Source organism: Cupressus sempervirens, chromosome 9, assembly GCF_028749045.1.
Source record: "Cupressus sempervirens isolate cs-2001-9-10 chromosome 9, ASM2874904v1, whole genome shotgun sequence".
NCBI classification, from domain to species: Eukaryota; Viridiplantae; Streptophyta; class Pinopsida; order Cupressales; family Cupressaceae; genus Cupressus; species Cupressus sempervirens.
The window spans coordinates 349,838,761-349,861,720 of record NC_143126.1 but is presented as its reverse complement, the minus strand read 5'-3'; the positions used below and the strand labels follow the sequence as shown (position 1 = coordinate 349,861,720).

At 37.7% G+C, this 22,960-nt stretch overlaps 1 protein-coding gene across 2 annotated transcripts in view; it reads left to right on the top strand.

The window, feature by feature from the left end:
- Positions 1–22,960, top strand: part of LOC149538750 (F-box/LRR protein) — a 224,082-nt gene that overhangs the window by 44,004 nt on the left and 157,118 nt on the right. For both annotated transcript variants that reach the window (XM_089800074.1, XM_089800075.1), the window contains 2 exons: positions 5,270–5,362; positions 5,536–5,575. In XM_089800074.1, the coding sequence (XP_089656200.1) occupies positions 5,270–5,362; positions 5,536–5,575 (133 nt within the window). The remainder of the gene's footprint in view (positions 1–5,269; positions 5,363–5,535; positions 5,576–22,960) is intronic.

Below are 22,960 nucleotides of genomic sequence, written 5' to 3'. Positions count from 1 at the left end.
CTCTTTTGGCATGGGTAACCAAATATGGCAATGTTAATAAATTTATGCTTGACAGACCTCCTTTAATGGGTCACCCCTCTCAGGTGAAGGAGTGCTTGTGTGGGTATTTAAGAATGGATATTGACAGTATTAAAAGTAAGACTTTATTGATCATCTAGTGAGCACCCTAGGAATGCGAAATTTGGTGAAGTCTGAATTTTGTAGAAATGCTGTTTTTTTTCCAATTTGTTGAGTTTTATGATTTCCTTTTTTTTGGATTGGTGTTCCATAACTCACCACAAGTTAGACGGATTCCCGGGTCAGTGAGCTGAGCCGTTCTTGACAGGTCATTCTAACCTTGACCCGTTGTAATGCCCCCATTTTAGTGTAGGCTTCTGTAGCTGTGCTTAGTCAGTTCATCATTGCGACCCTCGCGAGTTGACAGTGTGATTTGAGGGTCTGTGTTGATTGACTCGCTATTTATAGTACGTCAATCGTGGGCAATTCCAATTTTCAACAGTGTAGCTGAGGCACCAGGTGGTTTGATTTCTTCAAAGATTGATTGGGTAAACTCATGGAGTTTTATATTATAAGTTGTTTATTAAGATTATCTTAATAAACAACTATCATATGAGTGTTATAATTTGATGGTGTGGTGAAGAAACCTCTTAAGTGAAAAGTGTCTTCATGAAGGCATGTGCTTGAGAGTTATTTATTTATGATAATTAGATGGAAGCTTCTAATTGAAAGGCGTGTTGATGGAGCAACTTTAATGAAAGGTGTATTGGAGAAGCCAAGTTGCATTATAAAAGAGATTTCATGAAGCAAATAGATCCATTCTTGTCTTTGCATTTGATATATTTTGGTGAGGGTTTGAGTTTTCTGAATTTCTTGCTGACTGATTCCTCTTGAATTGTTCATCAATTGCTGCTGTTGTAAAGCAATTGAATCTGCATTTTGAAACTGAGTTTTGCATTGAATTCATTGCTGAGGTATAGTGAATTGAATTATATTTTCAAGTTGGTTTTGGGCATCTTCCTATTCTTTATTCAAAATTTGGTGCTGCAAGTTGGGTGTTTGGTATCTCTGCATTTTGGCATACATATTCTCAGCATTTGGGCGACAATTGTCCCTGCAATCGGATGCCTACAAGTCTGCTATTTAATCACTAGTTGGGTGATTATCTGATTATTGTTTGCAAGTCTGATTACATGGCTGCGATCTCCATATAGAAAGACTGCAATCTGTCTTTAAGGAGGAGCGTTCCATAAATGTGGGATTGCAATCAACCCTTAGAGGCTGCGATTCATCTTGAGGAGGCAGCGATCATTATTGGAGTGATTGTATACAATCTTGCAGGGCTGCTATTATACTTTTACAGGCTGCGATTGAATACTAGAGCCTGCGTTTGAGATATATTGTGGGCGATTGGGGTTTGAAGGCCACAAACCTACCTTTTGATCTGCACTTGTGCGCCTTTATTAGGTGTTTGCCTCTGTGGTTTCATACGCCACTGATTGGGCAGTATTCCTTGCTTTCCATGGCTTACACTTGCAGCCATGTGGGGTATTCGGTCAAGTATTATTTCCCTTCACAACCGTGAATTGTAGGCATTATTTTTAGTTATTACATTTTTGCTTAGTTAATGGTCATGTAGGCATGATTTTTAGTTATCTTAATCAGGTCTATTTTTAGACATTTTTTCTTTTTAGTTCATGCTTTTTATAGCATTTGTAAAATTCTATTCAAGTGTGTCTATTATTTCTTTTCGGTTGGTTATACTCACTTTTGACAGGAGCCAAGTGTTTTAATTTTTAATACAATCATAATTTCATTATTTAACAATTTCATAAACATTGTAAGAGACACCAAATGATTACAGTCAATGCTCTTGAGTTCATAGCGTGATTAATGTCATAAACTCTTGAGATTTAATCATTTAGTTGAAGCTTTGTTTAGATTAGCTGTGAAGTAAATTAGAGCATCAATGCATAATATATTTTCTTTCTCAAAGTTTGGTAGTACCCGATCCTTTTATTAGTGTCTTTCCTAAAGTATTAAAGGTTGCGGACTAAACTAGTAATGGTTTCATAAAGCCACTGGGGTTTTATCACAGTGCTGACTCAATAAGTCCGATACACCAAAACACAAGAAGAGTAATATTTAAAGAGGAAGCCTATAATTTTATTATTAGGAAAATATTATTCAGCCTAACCTTACAATGCTAAAGTTTTGTGCAAACATAATAAAGTGTGAAGATGCAAAAATCTTATAATGTTTTATTTGGGTATTTCCAAATAAAACTTTGAATCAACTATTGAAATCAAACGCATTCTCTTCTTGTGGATAGGTAGAAATAAATCACCTGTTGAGTTATTCAATTACTATGATAAAGCATTTTAGATGGTCCTTGGGTTCCTTGTACCTCATGGGAAAGAGTATTCTAGGAGGTTGCATAACAACATCGATATTATTTATTCTAGGCAGATGTGTTATTACGTGTTACCCATTGTTTGAGGATCACGAAAGTCAAAGACTGAACTTGTCTTTGGTTCAATTATCTTGAAACACATGTTAGACTTCAAGTAGCTAGCACAAACTCAAACACATCTTTGACCTAGGTATCGACTTGTTGTGGATATTTTTAATCTTAGTGATTGTGGGAACGATCATGGCGATAGAAATGGAATATATCCAAATGGTCAATTGTTGTCTGTATCAGTAGTTACCTTTAACAACCTGTCCACTAGGAACTATTTTGGTAGAAGATGCAAATCCTTTGTTCATCCCTTGTTATTTTTCAGATCCGTAATTGATATCGAAATGGTATACAAATTTGCAACATTGAATTGGCTAGTATGCTCAGATAAGATAAGATTTTTTTTTTAATGTCCAATGAAAGACCTCCAAAGGGTCTATGGGACTGGAAGCTTCCAACAAAGAAACAACTGGCTATAGGAACACCAAACGGTGTCCGTGAAAGAACAAACAGGAAATAAAAGAAACAAAGGGGCGAACAACGAGGCAAGGACTAATGGTCCTTCCTTGGCCGAAAGAGTCCACCAACAAAGTATAAGGTTTGGGGCAAGTAGGAGCCCCAAACTGTCGCTGAGAGCTGTTGGAGGGGTGACGCTGATGAGTAAATCTGCTGCAAGGCCTGACAAATCTAGAATGACTGGAAGTGGTGGTACAGAGCGACCGCTTCTTCAGAATTGTTCTTTATTTTTAGAGCAGATGAGTGTTATCTACTTATTGAATTGGTAATAGAAACAATGTGAATAGAATTTCAAATATTCTTTGCATTCTAATAATGCATCAAATATTGGCAAAGATAGAAAAAATGTATCGATATTTGGTTTGGGATATTTCATTTTGTCTCAAGGAAATAGCGAGCTAATGCAAAAACACAAATTACAGTCCCTTAGAATATTGGGCATCTTATATTAGTCCCTTTATAATGAGTGTACTAGATGATTTTGCATGATTTGTTTGACACCCTTGCCCCATCTAAAGTTGAATTGATGGAATGTTAAAAATATAAAATCAAATGAGTCCCTTGTTGGAATTTTATTTCAGTTGAAGATTACAACACTTCAATTTTTTACTTTGAGACATGCTCAAATGTTGCCAAAATTATAGACAAGTTACACCATATGGAATAATGTGGAATTGACTTTCCAATGGTTGTGAGAACATGCAATATATAATCAAGGCAAAACATATGTTAGATTCTGTGGAAATACTTTATAAAGGCAATTAAGGCAAGATATGATAAATCTATAAAAGAATATTTTGGAGTATATTTTATTGGAGATCAGGTTGTTTGTCTTTATAAAGGCCGATTAGCTAATAGACCATGTGGTGCAATTACCAGCCATGTTCCACATTTTTTTCAGGATGAGGATAGTGCAATGATAGGGGTCTTTCGTCAGAGATGCTGGGATAGAGAACCTTTTTATATGGATAATGGGGGTATGGTGACATTATATATTTATTAAAAACATAATAGGGACACTCAAGTTTTGCTAATGTTCACATTTAAATAAATTTATAAACATTTAAAATTGAATAAATTTTTTAAATTATCAAATTTTAATAAATTTTAAAATTGAAACCTCTGAAATTTGTTAATACTTAGTAATAATTTGTAAAATTATAAATTTTTCTAATTTAAATTCTAAAACCTCTACGTAAAACAAATGCAAAGTTTCTATGAATGGAAGATTTGGAAAAAAAAATGACTAGCTCATAGTATTCATTTGAAACATGAGATAGACTTTTTTTTCTTATATTTTTTGCTCACTTCACTTGCAACTCAAGAGTTGACGAGTAAGAGGAACTAATAGCTTTGGGACGAATTACATTAAGCTTTGTGACATAGCTCATGTGTTCTTTGGTTAAATGGAACTCTTGAACAATACTTGCCTATTAATGCGATCAGATTTCCACAATCCATGATAGTTATACTGAGTTTCTGGATTAGATCGTGTAAAGATTTTTTTCGTCAACGTTTCGAATCACACTACGTGATCCATCATCAAGATGAGAGAGCAAGAGGTATAAAACAATGTGATGAAAAAAATCTTTACACAATCTAATCCGGAAACTCGTTATAACAATACTTGCCTAATGAAATCACTGATTCCTCTTTGCAACTTGAACATATACCTACTTTGATGTTCCCGTATCTAGAATAGGATTTAGGAATAAATAATAAAGACAAAATTAAGGAATAGATAAATCTATAATTTATTATAAAATTATCTACATTGTTAATATATTTTAACATAATATTATTAATATAATAATATAATGAATGAGTAATAATAATATTTATTATTGAGAATAAACAAGGATATAATAATAATAATAATAATAATAATAATAATAATAATAATAATAATAACAGGCAACTTTATTGAAATATGCCAATTTATGTTTTTTTTTGTGACAATGTTAAAAAATAGGATCAACTTGATTTGGATTCAAGTAATATGGTTTTGTGAAAGTCATGTGCTTTTATTTTTGCAGAAACTGAAAATCGTGCATTAGCATGAATTAACAGATACGTGCATAATAGTGATTGAAATGTTTGTTTTTGGTTGTTGCGTTGCAACTTTTTTCATCTCTTGAAGGACTGACATAATTCTGAATTTGGATCATACATTTAAAAAGATTAATCTCAGAGCAATTTTAGTTGTCTTGTTGTTGTATTCTTTTAATTTTCTTTTACATCAATTATATCTATGGATAAGTTGATTTTAGTTAATTATATATTTAATCTTTGTAGGAAGGCGAGCTTAAGTCCTTTGTGGCTGATGTGGGGGCTTATACATCATCAGCATCAAACCATGCAAATCCATTAGCAATGATAGTACTTGCTGTAAGTTGCAATCACCCAGTTGTATTTGGTAAAATGTTCTTTATGTTTTGGATAAATAATTCTGTCAATATGTAAATCAAGCAAGGCTTTTGCTTATGCCTGTAATTTGTTTGCAAAGCTAAGTCATCAGCGCTCTTGAGATATTTAAGAACTTATAGCAATTGCTCTTGCAGGACCCACGAGCAAATATTAAAGGGATTCTTGAAAGCCTTGGTACTTTTTCTCTTCCAATCTTTGTTTTATTGTTCTATATCTGTTTATTTGAATGGAGTGTGATTTTCAATATTCTTTACCATATTTGTGCTTGACAAACAAAATGAAGTTATCTGTTTTGCAAGTTTAATTCTGTACAGCTTTAGTAAAAAGGTCGACATACTTTTTTGATACATTTTTTCTTTTGATTAGTAAAAGGCCAAAGCCCAATAATTTGGTTATAATTAAAGTAAAATCAAATAAATACAGTCTCCGTTCTGTGCGGGCACTAGTAGGAAAGGATAGAGTAAAGAAAACCTCTGGTCTTGCCCGGGATTTATTCAGTCTGGAATACAATTTTTTGATACAACCTTTTATCCAAATGGTGTATATTGTTAATCAAGTTTTATAGAATAGTGATTTATAAAAGATAAATTGAACCTTTATGTAATTTCACAAATATCATTTAGTAATAACATTGTAATTTTTACTTTATTAGACGTTAGCTATTGATTTAATGCCTTGAAAGATTCATAAACTCTGTGTGCTTCAACACTTTATGTAATAATCCTGCCCCATAATTCAGACAAACTGGCAGATTTTCCACTTTTCTCTCTTTATTCTTTTATTTTTTTGTTAACTTGAAAGGAAGAGGTGACTTGTTATATTTTTAAGAGTATAGACACAACTAATGCAATTCCATTCAATAACGTCTTATGTATAGAATGCATGAGCATACTATAAAATACACTTCATTCTGTGGAAGATAAAAAACTGTAGTGAAGTTATATCAAATCAATATATTCAATAATCAGCCAAATACATGTGATATCAGACATTACAAGAGCAGAAAGTTTTATTAAGCAATACTCGAATAAATGAGTCACCAGGCATCTAGCAAATAGAACTCTGATTTCAGTTACTACTGCTGTTATTCTTCAGGAAACTCCCATTCATTCACAAGTTCTGTGCAAGTTCCATGAATTCCTTTTATAGTCCCTGAACTTCCACTAAATGCTATCAAACTCACTGTATGGTATAGTCAGCTTCCCTGTATGGGAGGGTCAACTCCAATAACAAGCACTGACCTCTTTCGTCCACGAATCCGAAATTTCGCCCTTCCCCTGATAGTACCAACCTATACTCTATGCCCCCTACAAATAATATGTCACCTTTGGAATGCTTAGAAACTTTGTTGATGTGGCAGATATGTTCCTTCCAGGGGATGGCAGATATTTGGGCTTTATATTGACAAGTTAGAAGAGTGGATAAACAAGATCAATGGTGAGGGGGTGCAGCTGGCCCACTTCGTGATAAGATTGCTCTTATATGCAGATGATCTCATTATTCTTGCTAGAACAGCTAAAGGTTTGAAAGAGCACTTGAAAGCACTTGAATTTTTTTGCCATGATGTAGGAATGCAAGTTAACACTAGCAAAACCAAAATTATGATCTTCTCACTAAAAAAGAATAGGGGCATACAAGACAAGTTTCTGTTTGAAAATAGCCCCCTTGAGATTGTGGAAGAGTACAAATACTTGGGCATCGATTTTCATAACAAACTCAACTGGGATACTTGTAGATCGAAAAGAATCCAAGGGGGCTGGAAGGCGTTATACTCTTTACAAAACAAGTGCAGGAATGCAGAATTATGGGATTGGACGACCATGAAAACTCTGTTTGGTTTGCTGGTCACTCCGGTTATTCTATACGGATGTGAAGTGTGGGGCGGTAGTATGTCCAAACAGAAATGGCGGCAAGTAGAAAGAATTCAAAAACACTTTATCACATGCAATCTTAAAGTCAAGACCACAGTTCCGTATGAAATCCTTTTGGCGGAGGTGGGTTCCTTCCCATTAGAAGCCGTCGCATTGACCCGAATGCTAAGCTATTTAAAGAAAACTCAAGGTCTAGAAACACATCGTTGGCCCAAGTTGGTAATAGAGGAAAAACTTGAGAGGCGGAAAAGCACATGGATGAAACAAAATGACAAATGGATGCAAAAATGGGATATCAACATCCAAGCTTGCCCGGATAACATTAAAGAAATAAAAAAGTTTGTCAATGAAAAATTTCGCAATATTCTGTGGACAAGACACATAGGGAGGAAAAAATCTTATTACATTAAAGAATTTAATCCCACTTCTAGTCATGATGAAAAGGCCTATATAAGGGCACCTATTAACTGGAAAGCAAAAATGTTGATGGCACAAATTAGAACTAGTTCACATCAGCTGCGATGTGAAACTGGTAGATGGCAAGTTCCAAAGGAAGAGTGGGCAGACAGAACATGTTTATTTTGCAATATGGGAACAGTGGAGACAGAGCAACACTTTGTCATGGAATGCTTGGCTTACAACGACATCAGATCTGATTATACAAAAATTCTGCAGAACAAGGACTTCAACTATTTATTTGAGGAAGATCAAGTGAAGAGAACAGCGGAGTTGATTATCAAAATTCAGAGAAGAAGAGACAAGTTAACCAAAACTTTGCAACTGACTAGTTTGGCTCCTGACTCGGGAGGGCGATTGCATGGGTCCCATAGACTACTTTAGTCTCGTGGACGTCATTAAAATCTATCATATCATATCATTCATTTGGTCATGACCTGCAAACAAGGCAATTACTAAAGTGGTGCCCAAGTTGGTACTTTTGAAAATTGGAAGTTTGTGGCTAGAAGGGAATGAAATAAAATAACTTATAAGTGAACTCTTCACCATATCCATTCTCGAATCATCACTCAGTGAATTTCTCATTTTTCTACAAATGTCCTATGAATTTGAAGAATTCCTTGTTCTTCAGCATTAAGCCCAATTGTCAGTTAGATGTGATTCCACTGGCGAACTTGACCAGAATAAGTAAAAACAATTACAAAAAGGGGACTAATAATCACTCAACAAACTTGGGGCTTTAATTGTAAGTATTGGAAATCTGGTACATATGCTTACACTGCAAAATTAATGTGACAGATCTGGAAATTGCTGTCATAAGTACGATCCCTTCAAACCTTCAAGTTGCTTGGCAATCCACAGTTCAAGGCCAGATTGCAAATTAATAGTTTTTTGATAAAGGAAATTACTGATGAAATTATCAGTTTCTGAAGCTCTGTAAATTTGGTCTGATCTGAAACTGCTGTTCTGCACAAACTCCAATGTCACCTTCCTAGGATATTATTTGGCCAGAAATTCAGTGTGGTTGGCTTTAGATGTTCTTGGAGCTACTGCATGGTGTTGAAAGTGATCAGATATTCTGAATTCCTGATAAATCCCTTTCAATAATTTCTGAAGCAATTGGAAAACGAATATCTTCATGATTAATTTCCTCTGAATTTGAAACACAACTGAAACCCCTATGTAAAGTTTCCTGTAGAGCCACCCTTGGGTGATCTTTCACAGTTGCAGGTAACTGAATCAGGAAGAAAATCATCCCTCTTTGATTGCTTTTCTGAGAACCCCTAGTTTCTCTTCTCCAAGCTAATAGCAAAGTTCTCCAAAAATTTAAAGGCTGAATCATTTCCTTTTTTCCTCCAAAATGTCTTTTTATTATCTCCAAGAAGCCACGTTTCTTTCAGGGTTGCGCTATATATTATTAATACAATATTTTTCATTTTATTGTCTAAAGTTTAAACATTCACCCTCGAAAAATGGGTTCCAGGTCATGAGCTTTTTAATTTTAATTTTATCTTTTAGAAACCAACCTTATGCCTCCCTAGGTAGCCATACCACTTGGACCTGTCATCAAGCCACTTTATTAGAATTAATAAATTTTTAATATTAAAATGGTTTATCAAAACATTATAGTGTGGCCCTTTAATTGATCACTTTATTGAAATAATAATAAAGTGCTTTAATAAAGTAACTTTATTTTATAATAAGTCACTTTTCTTTATTTTAATGAATTAGCCTTTTTTTTTTGATCGGTAATGAATTAGCCTTATTATTCAAAAAGTCACTTTAGATTTAGAATATCATATTAAAGTAACTTTATTATTCCTCCACAATGTTCTTATTATAAAGTACTTTTGTTTATTTATTTAAAATTAAACATTAAAGTTAATACCTGATAGCGTGTCATTCTTGTCTAATGTCTTGTTTATTTATTTTTACTAAGTCCACGTGAGATGTAGTTCATGATGTTTTCAGCTTGCATATTTACAAAAATTTCAGGACGGTCATCTTTGATCATCAATATCCTACAAGTGTAGAAGTGTTTAATGAATCCTTTTGGCACATTAGTTGATCAGTTCTTGTTGGTCAGATTGAATCTCATCTTGCTTAATAGTTAATATCTAAGTTACCGATTCGGATGCGGATTCCGAAGCGGATTCCGGAAGCAGATACGGGATGCGGGGATTTTTTTTTTTTTTTGGATGCGGATGCGGGAGGAAACGTCTATATATATATATAATATTATAATATTAACATATGCAACGAAATGCAAGAAAGATACCAAAACAAATCATTTGATAAAGCATAATATGACTATGAATCTATGATACTTAACAGTTAATTGAACCCTTAAACAAAATTCAAGATATTTCAAAATTCATATGATATTCATATATCAATATCAATATGTGCTTGTCCAACATTAGCATTTAGTCTTGACTCTTAAACAATAAGTTCAAATAGGTCATGTTCAAGATTCCAACAAAATAAAATTTAAAAACATGGTAAATGATTGAAGTTTGAAGATTCAATCAATCAGAGTCTGGCTCTGAATCATAGGGATTTGCAAGAAAATCCACATTCTCATTGTCATCTCCAACTGCTGAAAGATCATTTGAACCAAGCATGGTTCCACTTATGCTAGATGTACCACGTGCCACACTAACATCATCACCGTCTCCAACTGTAACAAGATCATGAAGTGTTGCATCCAAATCTGCACACTCAGGGGCTACATCCCAAAGCTTTGTTGCCCCTTCCTTGTAATGATCATTCTTACATGACAAAAGACGCAAGTTGGTGTGGACAAAGACCAAGTCCTCAGCTTTCTTGGAGCCTAACCGGTTGCGCTTCACCGAATGGATAAAGGAGTATGTACTCCAATTCCTTTCAGCAGCAGACGAACTAGCAACCTATATAGTTGTCACAAAACATACAAATGAAAAGCAAATTAATTTTATAGAATGTGTGAAACACTAAATTCTACAATGCAAGTGTAAACATAAAAATTTAAAACAAATTTACAAAACAAAATAAAAAACTTTCTTGTGATAGGACTTTGATTGCAAGAGGTTGAAGATGCTTGAAAGGTTGACCATACATGTACCACCATGTGATAGCTCCTATTCTATTTTGGTCCTTTAGTGCAAATGGAGAATGCTTTAACCCCGAAGCAAACAACCCAAATTCTTCCCTCACTTTTTCATGCATTTCTTCCAGTGGGAAGAGTCTTGAAAGGGCTTTGTGGCACCCCTCAGCAACCTCCTCATCCGCAAATGGTGCAACTCTATCCGGCATACCAGCTATCTCCTCACTATAGTACCTAGGAGATAAGGCATATGCAAGGAGGTGCAATGGGGTAGTCATCTTATTCCAGCGATGGTTGATAATTGCTTGCACTTGTTTGCATAAGGCTTCACATTGTGTGGGGTCACTCTCATGTGCTTGTATAGAATGTTTTACCTTTCAACCATGGTGTCCATGCCATACACATCCCCTAAGAAAGGTGTATCTGTATCAGCAAAACGGAGCATAGTCATGATGGGCTCGGTGAAATCCAATACATATGCCACACGAGCCCACCAACTCTCATTCAAAATCAAATTCCTGATCCTTTGTGCTCTTTCTGAATTTGAGATCTTCCATACACCCCATTGATGACCGATGACCATTTGACTTAATGCATCTTTTACCTTGAGGAGTCGTCTCATAACGATTGTATGAGATGCAAAACGGGTCTCAGCAACCTAAGCAAGTTAACAATATGTCAATCGACAATATAATTATAAATTTTAATTTTTAACTAAATTACAAAACCATGAAACTTAGTAATTTAAAAAAATTAATTTACCTTCAGCAACTCCAATTTGGAGTATGTTCTAAAAATGGATTGTGACATGTGGTGGTTGGTCACAAACATCTGTATGTCCTCCCTCTCTTCATATATTTTCTTCACCCAATCTACTTCAGTGCCAATCCTCTGCATGATCAAGTTAAGGGAGTGAACAGTGCATGGAGTCCAAAAAATATGGTCATACCGACTCTCAACTAAAGCACCCACACCCCTGCAATTTTTGGCATTGTCAGTGACCACCTGTACCACATTCTCACTACCCACCATCTCAATGGCCTCAATGAGAATTCTAGAAATGAGTTCCGAATCCTTTACTTGCCCCTCACAATCAATGGCCTTCAAAAACATTGCCCCTTTGGGGGAAATTGCAATCACATTAATCAGTGGCCGGTTTCTTGTATCCTTCCAACCATCTGACACAATAGTTAGACCCAAAGTTTTCCAAGATTTTTTGATTGGTTGAAGGTCTCTCTCTATATGTGCCCTCTCTTGTTGCAATAAAGTTGTACGCACCTTTTCATAGCCCGGGCTTGTGTAGTCAGCTGGTGATTCTTTGATTGCTGCCACCATTTCCTTCCAATATGGTGATCTCACCAAGTTGAAAGAAAGCCCATTCGCATAGAGGCAACGTGCAATAGCTTCATCAGCGCGGTCTCTTGCCCCCATTTTAAATGCGGTGTCCAATGGGCCTCTTTTACGGGTTGAAATTTCCACTTCTTCCTCATCCTCTTCTGGCACAGGTACCTGCAAGAATGGGTGTTGGGAGGATGCCATTGGTTCAGTGGGTGTCTTTGGCTTGCTCTTTGAGGAAGGACCTTGATAGTAGCTTTTTTTTGATCTATTGATCAATGCATCAGCAGCTTCTTGTTCTCTTACAAATGAAAGTATTTCCGCGCTAGTCATCCCAGTACCATTTTTGCCTTTGCACATTCCAAATCCTTTGCCAGCAGGGCCCATAAAATGAAGCTTCACTCGAGAATATGAGCTATTGAAAGGTTTTCCTTTGTTACTTTGACAATAATTGCACTTCCAATAGTATGAGTCACCTCCTGAAACCTGTGATATCCGTGTTGTATGTCTCCACAAAGGAGAACCTACATCAATTTTAAAATTATCAGTCCCTTCCCCTCCTTGGCCCCCCACTGAACTTTGACTAGCACTACCACCGGTATCCATTCTTGTCTAGTTTTTTGCAACCTATTTTATAAGAAAATAAATAAATTTTAATTAGTTCCTAACAACGATGAACATCAATGATCATGCATACAAGTGGAAAGAAGTGAGAAAAACTACTAAAATAGATACCCAAAGTTGCTTCTACATATCTTTCAAAAAAAAAAATTTGAAAAAAACTTTAAAAAAATCTTCAAGAACTTAAAAAAATCATCAAAAACTCAAAAAAATTCATCTAAATACTCAAGAAAAGGATTCATCACTTACCTTGAATGGTTTAAACTTCTTTGAGAAAGCTATCTCTCCCTCTTCGATCGATCCTCTTCGAAAATGCTGAACTTAGCTTCACAATGAAGGAGTGGCTGTAGGTGCAAACAAAACTCTAAAATGACTCTTGTGAATGCTTCTATGTTGTCTTCTAGGGTTGTTTTAGGGTTTTATTGTGAAAAAATGCTTTTAGTCACATGTTGTTTCATAGTTTTAAGTTAAAATATACTTTATTTTATTAATTTTCCGCCTAACTCCCGCGGATTCGTTCGGATGCTCCCGGATTCCCTGCGGGTGGCTTCCGGGCAGCACCCGTAGCGCATCCGGAGGCTTCCCGCATCTGTCCGCATCGGATGTGGAAGCCAGGCCCTACTGGCACGAATCGGTATCTGAGGTTAATATTTAAAATTTATTCCCAACCACCCCTATATTGGATCCCCTGAAATTGAGAACTGATGCTACACATGGTCACCCGATGATGGTTGCATGTAACTGGCCAACTGCCTGTCTCCCCCTAAAATTTAGGAAACTGTTTCCAAACATCCAAAACGGCTCATAGAACGGTTTGGCAGTCTCCACAAAAATTAGGCCCTCTCCTAAAGTTTGGGAGCACCTCATAAATTTAAGGATATTGTCTTTGACCCAACATCAGACAAACTCTTGGAATGCCATCAAAAGATGTTCTATGCGAAGTTGCAACCTCTTGATGGGTTCTGTATCTATCTCATGGTCCTATAAGACCCCATTGATAGGCCAATCCAAAGAAATCTGAAAAACAGTTGATGTTTATGAAGGATAGGAAATGGGGACATTATCGTTTTTCTTTCCCAAAGATTGCTTGCCCTCAAGCAATGGTAGTACCACCTCCAACCAATGACCTGATTCAAACGAGAATTGAGAATGATCCCAGCGTTCCATGCCAAGCTTAGAAGGAATTCTCAGCATTGACATTGCGCCAGTCTGACCCGTAACTGAAATGCCATTGCATCAAACCATCATCTCCATATCTAGTATTCCCTACATCATCTTGAAACAACTGTCCATGAAGAAGAAATAACAAAGGGATGTAATGAACTCTCACACGCTAATAAGTCAACTCAAAGTCTCCCAATACCGCTGCTATGACCTTGGCCAGCAATTTGAATGATACCAAAGGTGTTTTCATATCAATGCAAAGCAAAGGAATCCATCTTATACTCCATGTCCATCCAGTAGACATGCCTCCCCCCACCCCTCAACAATTGAATGGCTGATGTAGACCATGAACAATCAGGTGGCACAATGTAATTTCTAGTAGGACAGCTACTAAGGCATGACAGTTCATTGAAGATGAAGTCACCAGCTAACACATGGATAAGTGTTATGGTCAGTGACAGTCACATGAATGAGTTATGATTTCATATAACACCAAGTAAAAACACCTCTGGTTCAGCTGCTCCACTATAGGTGTCATCAACAAAAACAGTGCCATCATTGAGAAAATGATCAACAACTTTTTTTTTTCAAGAATTAATCAACCCTTGCTTATCATCATCTATACATTGGTGAATACCATGGATGTACTAAAGATGGAGCTTGGCTTGTTGAGCCAAAAGCTTGGCATTACTTGCCTTCACAAGCCAACTCTCTTCCATTCTTGAGGACTGATTTGATGCTGCTGTCCAAAGGATAACAAGTACATTCTTCTCACAAGAAGCATTAACCAAAATTTTGTCTAATCCTTCCTTCCTGTACATCCTGAAATGGAGAATCAATGTTACTTAAACCTTCATGAGCATATTTAGCTAGCGCATGAATGTAAAGTAATATAGTGCTGCCGTCTTGAATCAGAATTTTAGGGCTGACTGTACCATTCTTTCTCTGCCTCTGAAACCTTCAAACACTAGAATGCTCCATAACACTGACTAAGTCCATGTACTGTACTCTCAAATATACCTCCAGTAGAGGTGACAACAAAGTCACATAAGGCAAGTTATGTAAACCTACAAGGAATTCTGATTCATGTCTGAAACCTGGTTGCCTTGCTTGACCACATCCTGCACTAACTTGGTCCCTTGGTGCCTTGGGTACACAACTAAGGCCCTTTTCTCATCTTCCAATGGAATCCCATGATGGAAGAATATCCTGATGACATGATGACCCCAAATCCCAAGTGCCAAACTTGTAAGATTTCTCTACATATTCCCTGTAAGCAATGGCTGCTTTGGATGAAGGAATAAGGCTGCTGTCACAAATCAGAATAATAGAGCTTTTGTTATGTCTCATCACGCCATCCTCAAAAGAACCTTCTTCCATAACGTCATGTACAAAGGGTAGCATATGTGTTGTGATTTCATGTAAATGGAAAGGGATGATGCTATTGTACATAATCAAATATTCAAGAGTGATTGTACCCTTCCTTCTGTTTCCTTGGTAATCCTCGATAGTGAAATGTTCCGTTCGTAGTGTTGTACCCCAAACTGGTAGCAAGTTACAGGAAGCACAAAGTGGCTGTACGGTTGTGTGCAGATTGGCCGTACAGGAAGGTAGATATGGGGCTGTACGGTTTGAGATGGAGGTAATGTACGGGGGAATAGGAGCAGATGTGTGAGTTGTATTCTAGCAGCTGAATGGCCGTGAGGTAGTCACCTATTGGTTGTACGGTAGTGGAGAAGACAGGCCGTGTGGTCAAGTTGGGGAGGTAGACTTGTCCTTCCGGTGTGGGAGTAGCAATGTACGGCTTGGGTATGTCGTACGGTGCATGATTGAAGGCCGTATGGTTGCTCTTAGGAGGCTGTATGATGAGGGGGATTTTCTGTACAAAAATGGGTTGGAGCATTCGGTGAGGGTGAGATGCGGCACAGAGTTGATATTTAGATGCACTAACGCTAAGCCTTTGAGTGAATGGACAATTGAAGAAAGTATACAAGAGACACCAAAGTATAATGAAATAACATAGATAGATATAGATATATTCCAGACTATAATGGTGTTCTGGATTTGCTAGATTTGAAGCAAAGAAGTACAATGGACGGTAGGGTGAGTGTTGATTCACACCGAAACTGTAAGGGCCAAGTAGGGAAGATCTTTCACTTCCAAAATTTTGAACAGTACTAAACTCCAATAGGAATTCACAATACAAAGAAAATAATCCAAATTGCATACCAACTACTTCCTACAAGCCGTGCTTAAATATCCTTCATAAGAACTTTTTGAAAGTTTACAAAGATAGGCAATGGCCACACCTATGAAAACAAACAAATAAAAATGGGTCCGAGATATACTAAATCAATCGGCCCATAAACAAAGGTTTGATTAATTAATTATTTTATGATGGGAACATTACAGATAGCTCATGTGTTTTTCACTCCTATCCAACTCCGAGGTGTAATATAAGCATAATAGCTGCTCTAATGGAGTCTCAAGTCTTAGCATAAATGTTGAGCATTGTAATGCTCAAGATTGCTTCACAAGTGGCTGGAAAAAATATCTTAAGTCTGAAACTATGAACATTTTACTGCCCCAACCAAGAAGTTGCCAACTCTCTAGTACAAGGGAAAACCACGAGATGATACGAGTGGTCTACAACCAAACAGCCAGTTCGTAACTAAACATATGGGCCTTCCCCTCCCATGGAATACTTTTATATGTACCAATCTAATCAATACTCCAGTCCTTATTTAGAATCTTGCACCAATCCACCTGTAAATGAAGCAAATGGGACACATAGTGGCTGGTAAGAAGAAGATAAGATAATAATATTAATGTCCAACAAAAGACCACAATAGGTCTATGGGACTGAGAGTTTACAACAAGACAAATGACAAAAGTAGGAGCACCAAACGGTGTCCGAGAAAAGCAAACAATAAGAAACAAGAAGAAGATAAGAGAAGTGTAGAGAAATGCCAAGGCAAAGACTAGGAGTCCTTTGTTGGCAAAAGGAAATCAGTCACAAAAGGATAAGACTACGGGTGGAGATGAGCCCCAATTTGTCTATGTGAGCTCTTGGAACAATGTTGTCGAAAGAAACTGCTGTGGGGTCTGATAGACCTAGAATGATCGGTAGAACTGGACGGCCTTTTCACACTACGTGACGGAGATAAGGGTGAGAAAAGGCAGTAATGAGCTGATTAGAGGTACACCGGTAAGGAACCACCTATACTTCTAAAACTTTCATCCTTATATCTTCCAAGGTCACTCCTATGACTCCTAACCACCTATATTACTTCTAGTTGAGAATCCCCATCATGGACAACCAACCAAGATTGATCTCCAAGGACCAACACATCACATGAGAAAACCACATTCCCAAGTGCCATAGCATGCCGTATGCACTTAGGGTCTACCTCTTCATTTGCATATTGTTGGGTAAAAGTTTTGGAAGTGTCTATGACTACAACTTGCAAAATTGTTACTTTAGGTAACTTCCCATGAGATTCCTCTTTTCTCACAACAATAGGGGAGGATCCCTTTGTTGTCGGTAAAATCTATATTGTAGTTGATGGGTAGAATTGTATTTGAAAGGGCGCATGATGGTTAAGTCACCCTTTCGGGAAAGTATATATACATCGTTCGTATGGACTATTGGAACATCATTATCATCGTAATCGTTGCATATTGCTTATATGAATAAAGTATCTTGTTTTGTGTTACATTCTAATACCTTAATGCGATAAGTATCCATTTACCCTGTACGGTAAACATTTGGTGCTGTTGCCAGTTGAACTTGGTATACAAGAGGTGTTATAAAGATTAATGCCGAATTTGCTTAATAAAGGTAGGAATAAAACAAAAGACAGGGATGATATATGCACAACACAGGAAGCATTAATTTTAGCACAACAGGCGGAGTGCAGACAAAAGCTTAAGCAACTTACCGACGGACATCGAGGAGGTGAAGAAGCATTGATGGAGGGAGTGCATTCACCTTGTAGACTGAGAAGTGCTGAGGAATTGCTCGAAGAAACGTGACAGAGATTGAATTTGGTGGAAGAGACAAGGGAGTAGTTCCTTAACTTGTATACGTTGAGGGTAGAGAATCGGAATGGAGGGTAGAGAACCCGAACGGAAGAGAAGGTACTCGCACGGCTCAAAGTGTTGAAGGAGCATGAGTGTGTGGTGAACTCTTCATTCCGGAGACACCTGGCGAATGGATACAGGTAGAGAATCAAATAACTTCGCTTGAAGAAGATCCCTTCACACCGGTTGATGTGGTTGTTTAAAGTAGAGAGTGGTCCGAAGTAGCGCGGTTGTGTAGAACAACGCAGGTACACAACAAATACCAGAGATTTAGAAGAAATTAGTAATGGTAGGACCAAAGGAAAAATTGCCAAAGTTTAATGGTGATGGGACGACTAATCTAGTGAGACACTGTAAAACATGTGAAACAATTTGGATGGCGAATGGTGTAACGGACCAAGATGACATGATCGGACAATTTCCGACGACCCTACGGGGTGTAGCGATTGATTGGTTCTTGTATGTCAATCCTCAGAAAATAACTAAATGGCTGAATGTCAAGAAAGAATTCATAGTAGAATTTTGACTAGTGACGGAAGATAACGAAATAGTAGCGGAAATATACATTATGAAACAGGGAACGAACGAAAGAATCCATGTATATGCAAGAAGGTTGAAGGAGCTGGTGGGGAAAATGGAAAACCAAACAGCTGACGGATTAAAGAAAAGATGGTTTGTTGTAGGGCTACGACCAACATTTAAGAAAAAGATGAAAATTGTACCCCCAACGTCATACATAGATGCATATAATTGGGCGATGGATCTGGAGAGTGAATAGAAAACGAGCAAAAAGAAGAAAAACAAATTGTCGGACTCAGATGATTCATCTTCCGAAAGCAACAATAGTGACGAAGAGTTGAGTAAGAAGGTTCAAGCATTGTAGGACATGTTACGGATGATGAAGGAGTTCAAAAATCTTAAAAAGAATCCTGACTTAGTGAAAGGGGAATTGTGGTGTATGGACTATAAGGAGGAGCGCCACACAAAGGGCTCCTGCCAGGAGAAACAATTTTGCAATATTTACCAAATTGCGGGACATTCGACCAAGGAATGCCTGTTCAATATGAAAACGAAGGGACATCAACAGTGTTATTGACGTAGGAAGTGTCCGTCGCAGCAACAAGAACAAACACGAATAATGACGCAACCTCAGGAGGGTACGGTAATAATAACCGATGCAGACGAGGTGGTAACAATAATAATAATAACAATAATGGAGGCTGAAGTTGAATACAGTACGACTCGTGTGGACGGCTGATGATACAATGTCATGTGTGCAACCTCTAGGGACACTTCGCCAGAGATTGTACCATGAAGGAAACACCATAGTTGCTATGTAGATGGTGTGGTGTGAAAGACTAGGAGGATTCGAAATGCCCTAAGCAAGGGGTGAGCTTGTTAAGTATTGAAACATGTGAGGAGGAAACAATAGCCATCACTCGCGAGCAAGCAAAGAAGGCAACGTATCCAGATGTAGAAGACGAAAAGAAAAGGTTGCAACAAGCGTGAGTGGAATTAGAAAGCAAATGGTAGTTGAGAAATCACAAACAAAAGACACTGTCCGCACCTCAAGGAGGAACCTGGCAGAACAAAATATTATACAACAGGTAATGCAAATGGAAGTTCCTATGAAACTGAATGACCTTCTTACAATGCCTCAGCTATGAACAATAATGCTGAACATGACACCACTCCTGAAAGCAATGGAAGAGATAAGAAAAGATGGCAGCGGAACGACTGCGATAGACCCAATGCTACTGACATTCACCCCAATGCTACTGACATTCAGTATGGGAAGACATCCTGTAGTAGTAGAGATGGGTATCCTCGGAACCATACTCACGGACACGATCGTAGATGGAGGGTCATGAGTGAATGTACTACCGGAAGATGTATGGGAGAAGTTGGGACAACCTATGTTGTGGCCACCTACATTTCAACTACTCATTGCCGACTAGCATGGAATCAAGCCTCTAGAGACCTTGATGGCACAACTTGTAACCATTGGGACATAACCATTCTTATTGGATTTCATGGTTATACCATTAAAAAGAAAAGGGGATGACACCATCCTCAGATGGGGCTGGCTAGTACAGGCGAAGGTGAAACATGATTGGAAACGGAATACTCTGTCCATGGAAGGCAGAGGCCAGAGATTCATAATCGACCTACACACAGATGGTAGGAGAGGAGAAAACATCGATGAATTTTGAAGGTGAAGGCAGAGGTGACGACGAGGTGAAGAAAAGAATGGAACCTAACGAAGAGGCAATATTGAGGTTGGAAGGAGGGTCTAATGATGATGATCTGGACTCTGTGAATGACCTACTCTATTGGCAAAGGGAGGACTACAAGGTCTTCCTAAGCTGTAACATGTTAGGGGTCGAAGAGGGAAAATAAGAGAATGAATTTCTGAAGGAATATAGTGAAGTAAAGGAAGGAGAAGCACAGATAGATGAAACGCCTGCGCATACGTTTAGTAAAGACAAACCTATTAAGTATGAAGAGCTTACAGTAAAAATGATGAACCTAGGGGATGACGCAAAAAAATATATTTGTGGGAGATGACTGGAATCTAGTCTTGAAAGAGACATTGTTCAAAATATTCATGGAATATAAGGATGTATTCGCGTGGATATATAAGGACCTGAAAGGGTTACCACCGGAATTATGTGTCCACCGTATACCATTGATAGAAGGAGCAATAACCTGTACGGAAGCGGCTGTACCAGATGAATAGAAACTATGCTGCACGGGTTACTGATGAGATCAAGTGAATGTTGGAAATAGGCATTATTTTCTAGGTGCAGACGCGTGAGTGGGTATCACCGATTGTGATATCTCTGAAGCACACCACTTAGATAAGAATGTGTGGACTTCCGATGCTTGAATGCAATAACGATCAAGGATCCATTTTCGATACCATTCACCGATAGTATTTTGGAAGAAGTTACGAGGCACAAATTCTATTCATTTATGGATGAATTCTCCGGATACAATTAGATATCCAATGCGGAAGAAGATAGGCTTAAAACAACATTCATAGTTAAGGATGGAGTATATGCCTACAATAGGATGTTCGGATTGTGTAATGCTCAGGCAACATTTTAGAGATTTATCTTGTACATATTTGATAAGATGTCAGTTGGAAATTTCAAGGCATTTTTGGATGATTGGTCAATTTTTAGTGCGAAGGACAAGCATATAACTGCACTCAGAGAATTCATGAAAAGATGCAAAGGGGCGAGATTGGCATTGAATTTGAAGAAGTGTAGATTCATGGTATCGGAAGGGAAGCTATTAAGGCACGTAGTATGCAAAGCATGTTTAAAGAAAGATCTTGACAAAGTTCGGGTAATCTTGGAAATGCCACTCTCGACGGATGTAACAGAGGTAAAATCGTTCTTTGGACATATTGGATATTATCGAAGGTTCATTAAGGGCTTTGCGAAAATATCCTACTCGCTAGACAAACTAACCTACAAAGGAGAACCCTACAAATGGGATACAGAGCAGAATGAAGCCTTCAAAGGATTCAAAACAAGACTAGCTACAACGCCTATCTTGGCTTATCCGAATTGGGATAAGGAGTTTCATGTTCATGTTGACGTGTCGAATTATGCAATTGGAGCAATGTTGGCACAAACAGGTGATCACGAATTGGATCATCCGGTGTACTTTGCGAGTAGACTACTATATAAAGCGGAGAAGAATTATAGTAGAATAGAGTGAGAAGCACTTCAAATGGTATACATAGTACATAAATTTAGACATTATTTACTAGCGACGCCATTCGTATTTTATGTGGATCATCAAGCACTGTTATATCTCGTGAACAAGTCGATCATCTAAGGAAGGATAAGAAGATGGCTATTACTGTTACAGGAATTCACATTCAAAATTGTGGTACGGCTTGAAAAGTCATGTGAGCACAGACCATTTATCAATGATCAAATCGGGAAAATCAACAGAAGGAGTCAACGACGATTTTTCGGATGCACAACTATTTCAGATTGTCATACTACCATCTTGGTATGCAAGTTCTTGCTCTTGAGTGCAGACAAGTGAGTGGCTATCACCGATCGTGATATCTTTGAAAAAGGACACAACGTAGATAAGAATATGTGTAGATTTTCGATGCCTAAACATAGTAACAATTAAAGATCCATTCTCGATACCATTCACAGATAGCATCTTGGAGGACGTAGCGGGCCATGAAATTTATTCATTCACGGACGAATTCTTGGGGTACAATCAGATAGCCATTGCTGAGGAAGACAAATTAAAAATGACATTCATTGTGGAAGATGGAGTATATGCATACAACAGGATGTCGTTCGGCTTGTGCAATGCCCCTGCGACATTTCAAAGGATTATCCTACACATATTTGATAAAATGTGTATTGGAAGTTTTAAAGCATTCCTAGATGACTGGTCAATCTTTAGCGAAGAGGATAAACACATAATGACAGTCGGAGAATGCATGGAGAGGTGCAGACGAGCAAGATTGGCGTTGAACCCAAAGAAGTGCAGGTTCATGGTGCCATAGGGAAAGCTGCTCGAACACATAGTTTGTAAAGCAGGGTTGAAGACAGATTCAGACAAGGTCCGCGTAATCTTGGAGATGCCACCATTGACAGATGTGCCCGAAGTAAAGTCATTTTTAGGGCACATCGGTTATTATCGAAGATTTATTAAGAACTTTGCGAAAGTTTCCTACCCGCTGGACAAACTCACCTGCAAGGGTGAAACTTACAATTGGGAAGACGAACAGAATGAAGCTTTCGAGGGATTGAAAACAAGATTGGCCATGGCACCGATTCTAGCCTATCCGAATTGGGACAAAGAATTTCATGTCCATGTAGATGCATCGAATTATGCCATTGGAGCAACACTGGTGTAGACAGGTGACCACGGATTGGACCATCCAATGTATTTTGCAAG